The sequence below is a fragment of the Ostrea edulis genome, chromosome 5, assembly GCF_947568905.1.
Source record: "Ostrea edulis chromosome 5, xbOstEdul1.1, whole genome shotgun sequence".
NCBI lineage: Eukaryota > Metazoa > Mollusca > Bivalvia > Ostreida > Ostreidae > Ostrea > Ostrea edulis.
The window spans coordinates 5,634,412-5,642,860 of record NC_079168.1 but is presented as its reverse complement, the minus strand read 5'-3'; the positions used below and the strand labels follow the sequence as shown (position 1 = coordinate 5,642,860).

The 8,449-nt window shown below is 35.6% G+C and overlaps 1 protein-coding gene across 2 annotated transcripts in view; it reads right to left on the bottom strand.

The window, feature by feature from the left end:
• The window catches only part of LOC125650853 (sulfotransferase 1E1-like), a 34,495-nt gene that overhangs the window by 1,928 nt on the left and 24,118 nt on the right, over positions 1-8,449 (bottom strand). For both annotated transcript variants that reach the window (XM_056167098.1, XM_048879406.2), the window contains 4 exons: positions 6,837-7,023; positions 6,352-6,458; positions 3,215-3,395; positions 1-1,632 (listed from right to left, as the gene is read on the bottom strand). The exon at positions 1-1,632 is cut by the window's left edge and continues 1,928 nt beyond it. In XM_056167098.1, the coding sequence (XP_056023073.1) occupies positions 1,514-1,632; positions 3,215-3,395; positions 6,352-6,458; positions 6,837-7,023 (594 nt within the window). In that variant the 3' untranslated portion in view covers positions 1-1,513. The remainder of the gene's footprint in view (positions 1,633-3,214; positions 3,396-6,351; positions 6,459-6,836; positions 7,024-8,449) is intronic.

Sequence of the window (8,449 nt, the reverse complement as noted above, 5' to 3'; positions counted from 1 at the left end):
AGAGAACAATGGAATTTGAAAAAAAATAATTGCTACAGCAAGAAATCTAAAACTTGCAATTACAGCAAGAAATCTAGAACTCGCAATGACTTGTAGGACGCTGACCTTAACGAATGCATTTAAACGACGTTAAAACTTAAAAACTGTCAAATACAAGAATGAACCAAACCATAATCATTAAATAATATGTACAGTGTATGTGTGGAACAGAAGTCATTCATGCTTTGTTGTACAAAAAGTGAAACCACATGTTTCTTTTAATTGTTTTACGGAATTTTACAGAATGGTGATATACATGTATGTACACAACAAAGGAAGACAATAAAAATATTTTCGATTCTAAGTTTATCCGTCACCGAAATAAAAAAAATTGTAGTTTATTTTTACTTGACATAAATATTAATCAATACATTAATCAAGACGGAACAGACTAGAACATCCAGTGCTCTGTCATACGTTAGTTACATACATTGCATTCAGTCAGTTTAAAGTTTTACGGACGAATCCAAGAATACATTCATGCCATGGACTTGAAGTTCACTAAAAATCATTTACATAACCTACACATCGCATGATACTAATATTGCACTCCATATTATTTACACAATCTAACATTATGAGGCAGGAAAACAGCTCTGTAACAATATAACATTTACATAAAAGCTATAAACAGAATCAACAAACATTATACATCATAAACAGATATGATAAAAGTTTGATTGTCTTATAAACATTGATAGTATTATAACAGTTGGTAGGCGCTATCATCAATATATACATATATATGAACAAGTCAAATACATGGATAAGATAGAGTATATAGTGCCGAGGAGACTCATCCAAACCGACCGGCTGCTCGTCATTAAAATTCAGATTTACCGTATTCGTTTTCAAAAATATCAAATCACATTCTTTGCATAAAGATCTAAAATAAAATTGTCTAATATAGCACAAAAACAATACGTAAGGATTAATTTGGTGTTTAATCACCGGAAAAAGAAAAGAAAAGAGTCGAGAAAATTTCACAATCAGTTTTCAAATACTCTTCGTTTCAGAATCATATTTAACAGTGTCACGGTTATGAATGAAAATGAGCGTAATAAATATATTTGCATTCTTATCAAAAGAAATCAGATTTAAATTGCGCTAAAGATCACGGGAAGTCGCTGGTGTTGTCCTTATCCATTACTTACCAGATGTTCGATCAATCTAGTTATGTTGCTCTATGCACGTCATCGTAATTAGGGTTTCCATATTCAGACCCCATCTTACAGGTTTTACTACTTTGACGTAAGCATCCAGAATTCACTTTGACCTCGAAACATATTATATTAGGTGTACCTAGTCCAATTAAATAAATTACAATTGTAGTCATGGAGTTAATTAAAAGCTATATATATGAAATAAATTATCATCAACACAATACAATAATGAACTGAGCTTGTCCTTGACCATAATGGATACGACAACAGTAAATTAATGATGACATGTGTGGGCGGGGATACATGTATCACTATGTCTCTAGAGAATACTGGAACGTTAACCGAGAGTCTCGCATCTGTCTGGCATATTCCTTATCAAATTTTTCGTTGTCCTTGTCAGAAAACCAGCTTTTCCAATCACCCACGTCACCTGAAAATAAGGTAATATGAATACGCAAGTTTCGAGGTAAGAGCTCTTAGGAGATGCAGTTAATGCTACTCTGAAACATCTCACCAGAGGGCGCGTTACTCAAGCATCACTTCCACCCTAACCACACTTGGAAAGTAGCGCACACGTGACAAGTTAATCCCATGAACTGGTAGTCTCGTTCAACAAGACGAATGGTTTTCTCCACAGATCTCCGACTAGCAGAGAATCTAGTAAAGACTGTTGCCGCTAGCGCTAATTTAGTTTCGGTTTGATTCTCTTCAACATAAACACAGTCAATTCCGAGAGATTTGATGTTGAATAGATGAACCTTCATTAGTAATACTAACCGTGGGGACCTGGGTTAGAATAGGTCCTCAGCATCCCATGCTTGTCATAAGAGGCGACTAAATGGGGCGGTCCTTGGGATGAGACCGTAAAAAACCGATTTCCCGTGTCACAGCAGATGTGGCACGACAAAGATCCCTCCCTGCTCAAAGGCCATAAGTGCCGAGCATATGCTTAAATGTTGCAGCGGTGACGTCTCCATATGAATGAAAAATTCTCATGTGGGACGTTAAACAATATACAACCAACCAATCCTTCCTGATTAAAGGCCGTAAGCACCGAACACAGGCCTAGATTATGCAGCCCTTCACCGTCGATAGTGACGACACCATGAAAGTTGACGATAAAGAACAGTGGACAATATAAAAATAGAGAGTTGGGCAAATTCGGACCTCTGGATATACAAGAGGTGCGATCAGGTGCCAAGGAGGAGTAAGCATCCCCTGTCGATTGGTCACACCCGCCGTGAGCCCTATACCTTGATCAGGTAAACGGAGTAATCCGTAGTCAAAATCAGTGTGCCAACAGCCTAACAATCGGTATGAAACACGTCGGACAGTATTTGACCGAATGATAGGCTATATTGGCAAACTAGATCATTGTAACCACCATAGGAGTGAAAAATTCTCAAGAGGGACGTTAAACAGTATACATTCATTAGTGATACTAATGGGGGGAAACATTACAACAGAAAAAATGCGATCGCTGTCAGCTGGTGATTGTACTTTCACTTTTGCTTCCCAATGCCATTTTCATTTTGTTAAAATTCAATACAAAACGGTTTACCATATTCCGAAGACCTGTACAACAGCAAATAAATTCTTTCCTTTTTCAACAGATTTTAAATGCTTTAGTTGTAAATCCTTATGCTTAAATTAAAAAGCAAATTCAAAAGAGCTACATGTATGAAATAGATCCACATTCAACAGCTGTTTTATGGCAATAAACTTCTAATTAGGTTGAAAACATAAACCTGATATATGGTCTCAATAAGTATTACATTTAAACCCAAACGTTTACTTTTCTTGTGGAAGTTTAATATAATATGTCGCTGTTGTAATAATCTTTTGATTAATCGGCATATATTGGAGAATGATGGACGCGGCATTTCTTTGATCTCTGCAATAACCGTAGTAGAATACAATATATAGCACATGTATAGGTGGTGTAAATCTGTCGTTTATATATTAATCAATCATAATGACTAGCGTTGTTACAGAATACAGGAGCGGTTTACCTTTCCGGAAAATCGGCATTTTCCCATCATGGGTACAGTCTTTCCAATATGGTTGGGGGTTGGATTCTTTACCATTCTTCATGTTTTTAAAGGTGCATTTCTCAGCTACAACGTTCAAAAACTCATCTTCACAGTTCAAGTCCAAGAAGCTGGCAATCTCTCTTACACTAGACTTTAAATCCTATAAGATACACACATCGAATGCTGAGATATAAGTCAGGATTAGAGTTATTATGGGTACTATAAGTTTATCGATAAGTTCAAATTTGTACAAGCATGCCATTTCTCATATATTAGAAAATTCGAGCATCAATTAATACGCATTTTTGCGTGCTGGTAAGTATGATCATAAGATCTATATAAGCTTTCAGCGACTGCGTTCGTCTTAATTTCCAGACAATTGACAAATTTTGCCCGATTTCCCAGCAGTTACACTTGGTTAATACTTCCGGATGGCCTGAAGGTTTGTCTTAGTAATGCTATTACAGCTTAAAAACTGGCGTGTCTGGCCTTGTAGTAAGCTTAAGTGCGACTATGTCCGACCTCAGATAACCCAGGCTCTCAAAATATGTCCTGGTCTTCAACTCTTAGCTCTAGATTATTCTCTGTTCAAATAGAATTTCGTCGATGGTTGCATCTGATACTTGTTTTTATGCACTAAAACAGAATACCGTTCTTGAAATGTTTTATGTTCGATGATTTTGAAAGTCTTCTAATACGTAATATCTTATTCTCGGACTAAGCAATCAATACTAATTTTGGTCGCTAAAGAAACAGAATTTTTATTAACTATTTTGTCGCCTATCAAATCCAGCCAAAACCTACATTTTGAATTTATTTCACCAAAAGCCGTTTTACCATGATGGCAATGATACTGAATTGAACGTTTACTTTCTGCACTTTTGAGTTGAATAATTGCAAAGTTTGTTGCAAATCTGCCTCAGGTTTGCGGCAAACAAATATGTGGGTCGGGGCTGTTTGCCAGAAACGTGCAGCTAATGCCGTTAGCGGCACAGTGTGCCAAAAGTGCGCCACCACTTCTCCTGTCAGAAATAAAATCGAATCAGTGCGTCAGACGTTCATCACAACCTTTTCTTTAGTATAGATCTAGAATTAAAACAGTGTGCCAGAAGTCCACAACTTTTTTCTCTTGTATCTAGAATTAAAACAGTGTGCCAGAAGTCCACAACTTTTTTCTCTTGTATCTAGAATTAAAATAGTGTGCCAGAAGTCCACAACTTTTTTCTCTTGTATCTAGAATTAAAACAGTGTGCCAGAAGTCCACAACTTTTTTCTCTTGTATCTAGAATTAAAACAGTGTGCCAGAAGTCCACAACTTTTTTCTCTTGTATCTAGAATTGAATCGGCGTGACAGAAGTCCAAACAAACTTTTTCTCGAAATTTTAGAAATGAAACGGTAACAACTGATATGAAACACGTCAGACAGCATTTGACGCAATGATAAGGTGTAAATTTACAACGATTTGAATTCTTGAAATGTTCATGAGATATTCCTCAAGTTGTTTCTCGAATCAATTAAGTATTTTTCAGGAATTTTGTAGTGTTTTTTCTTTATGATTTCTTAATTTATGAATATTTTGAATTCAAAACTTATTTAGAATCAATCGAGAACTTGTACATTTTAATGATTGAAGAGGATGATTGTTCAATAAGTATCATCTGAGAATACTGGAAATATCACATGCAAAAATTGAGAAACAATGCGCAGAAATCCAGTTTCCAAAATACATGTGTCTTCAACTTGCCAAGCTGCACACTGTGTGCCGCAACTGTGTTGCAAATTTTGAGCAGCTATGTGCCATGGGGTTTATATTTTGGTAATGAGAGTTAACATCTCATTGACAAATGAAAGTCAACATGCGCACTAACATTAATTTTATGGAATTGGAGTAGACACTAGTATTAAACTATTTTCATTTACTACAATAAAATATGTTCAAACCAAATTATTTAACTGTGAAGTGAAATGTAGGCAATGCGTTGTATGGAGAATAGGATTCTAATTTCATACATCAATTAGATTAAGAGTCAATGAAGAAATGCATTCACATAGAATGCCGCCGAAAGCTGTTAATGTTTTTAAAATCAAGCTGCGGACAATTATTGGGACATAAAATCTATAATCAAGACCCCCCTTTTATTGGAGACATGACAATTAGATATGTATATTTCAATTAACAAATAGTTTATCTTTAAAATACTATATACAACTTTGATTATTATATGATTTTATTTTAAGGTGACGCGCATGATAAATGGAATAGCTGTTTCTCTGAAAATGACAACTGACAATTCGGCAAGAACTACACTAAACAAATACAAGAATGAGAATAAAATTACACTTGCAGACACAACAATATTCACCCACCCACTTACCACTAGAATTAATGTACCGTAACATAGTTCAAGGACGAATTTAGTTTTATTTATTTTTTTGCTTTGATAATTTATATCATAAATTATATTTTTTCCATCTCAACCCCTGTCTTGATTTATAATTCATATGTATGCACTTGTTACCCATATGACATTTACCAAATGAATTGAACTGGTAAAATTTGAATACAAATGTTAATATTTAGTTCGTAAAATTTTATTGCTTTGGTAATTACCATTATTCTATTCCAGGGAGAATACGCTCAATGATACCATATTATTTAGCCAAGCAAAGCATTTTGGCCGGGGTCAAAAAGAATCTACATGCCCCCTAAAAGGTCAGCTGTAGAGACCCTGACGTGGATGTCTCGAAAAAATTTCAAACTTAGCGTTCTTTTATTTGAGCAGTCAAACTTTGAGTAAAATCGCAGACTTCCAAAGTCCAAGGTTCGACTTACGATTAATTTTTTTTCAAGAAATCCATGCTTGAACCCCAAATCCTCGCCTTCACATTAAGAATCAGAAATATTTTATTAAAGTGTCACATACCAATACAATGCCAACATACAATTCATATATACATGTGTATATAAAACAATGTCCATTATAAATGACATATATGATGGCGTGTTGTAAACATCTAATTAATGATGATAGAGAGAGTAGGAATGGAAAATAAACGATTGACATTTGTAAAAGGATGAATTAATTGTAAATGCACATTACTGAGAACAGTTTACCTTCTTCATATCTTCAAATTCCAAGTGTAAAATCTTACAGCCCCTGTTTTCTTGCCGCATAATTCTTTCCCATTCCTTGACGAAATCGAACCAGTTTCCATAAGGGACTGAAATCGATATGGTAGAATGTTAATTTCAAAATCCACTCTCTCAGTTTTTCTAATAGTTGCAGCTCTAACCTTCATTGTGTAGGAAAGTAACACTCGAAGGGTAAATTCTGGAGCATTTCCACAATGCTACCACTAATAGTTGTCATTTTAAATAGGAGCATTTCCACAATGCTACCACTCATATTTGTCATTTTACAAAACTTGCACAATCGGGTTATTTGTTCTATATCTAAAATGTATAATTTTATAGCACAATTTTAATGTAATTATGTACAGAGTAAAACATGAATGTGTTTGATTATAAGATATACAAATCCACCAGATTAAGGTGGCATATCAATCACCATAGAAGATTCACCATAATGGCGGACTCACATTTGTCGCTGTAGAAGATACATTGTAGCAAGGCATGGAAGGACCCCGAGAAACTACTGTACATAAACGTCAACTTCTTTATCATGTGATATAACGATACAGCTGTGTCCTTCGGATTCCTTGACACGTGGATTATTCGTCCTTGTTTCTTTATTGCATTCGGAAGGTATCGGTAGGGTAGGTGCGACTGAAAAATAAGACGGGGGACGTGATGTTGGATAACGATGCCTAAGATAGTTTTGTTTTAGTTATCAAGATTAAATTGTTCATATAGTTTAGAAAAATTGAGATTTGGATCAAAAGCAATTTTGTCTTTGTTATATGACCCGGAGCCTGACGATCACCAACATTTGATTATTATCTATTTTGCTGATGTCGATCTGGCTGGTTTCAGCATGGGAATATTTCGCCCACCATACTTTAAGATTTTTGATAATTCGGATGATCTTTTATTTGTCGACCATGTATTGACACTTCTGTTCTGAAAACTTTGAATTATTGTGCATAAATCCACATTGGACATGATATGTTTTCATGCCCCCTTCAAAGAGTGGTATATTGCTTTGCACCTGTCGGTCGGTCGGTAGGTAGACCACATGTTGTCCGCTCAATATCTTGAGAACCATTCACTTCGTCGTCGTAACGATATTTCATATGTGGGTTGGTTACAAGTAGAAGAGGATCCCTATTGGTTTTTAGGTCAAATGGTCAAGGGTCAATCTACTCTGGACATAGAAAGATGCTGTCCGCTGTCACATGGTTAAAGGTCAAGGGTCAGACTAAACATAGGAAAATACTGTCCGCTTAAATATCAAACTTGGTACACCTTCAGGAGTAGATGAACCCTATTGATTTTGAGGTCACATGGTGAAGGGTCAAATTGGATATAGGAATATACTTTCTGCTCAATATTTTGAGATTCCTTTGCTCGACAGACATCACACTAGGTACACCGGTACATAGTAAGGAGTAGATGACTGCTATTGATTTTGAGGTCAAAGGTCAAGGGTCAAACTAGACATAGGAAGATGCTGTCCGCTCAGTATATTGAGAACTCTTTGCTTGACAGACATCAAACTTGGTACACCGGTACATCTTAAGTAGATGGACCCTATTAATTTTGAGGTCACATGATCAAAGGTTAAGGGTCAACCTGACATAGTAAAATACTGCCTGCACAATATCTTGAGAACCCTTTGCTTGACAGACATCAAACTTGGTACACTGATACATCATAGGAAGTAGATGACCCTTACAAAATTTGGGTTCCTATGGTCAAAGGTCAAGGGTTAAACTGGACATAGTAATATGTTATCTTCTATATTTTAAGATTCATTTGCTTGATTGACACCAAACTTGGTACACTGGTACAGCATAAGAAGTGGATGACTCCAATTGATTTTAAGTCACATGGTCAATCTACTCTTTACATAGGAAGATATTGTCTGTTCATTATCTTGAATTGGTTTGGCACTATCAATTAGGTGATGAATGTGTACATGTATAACCCTTTTCAATTTTACACCATGAAGGGCATATATGTTTTACAAACATTTCTTGTTTTTTCCTTCTATTCCTGACTACATGTACATAAGCAGGTAACGGTACACGAG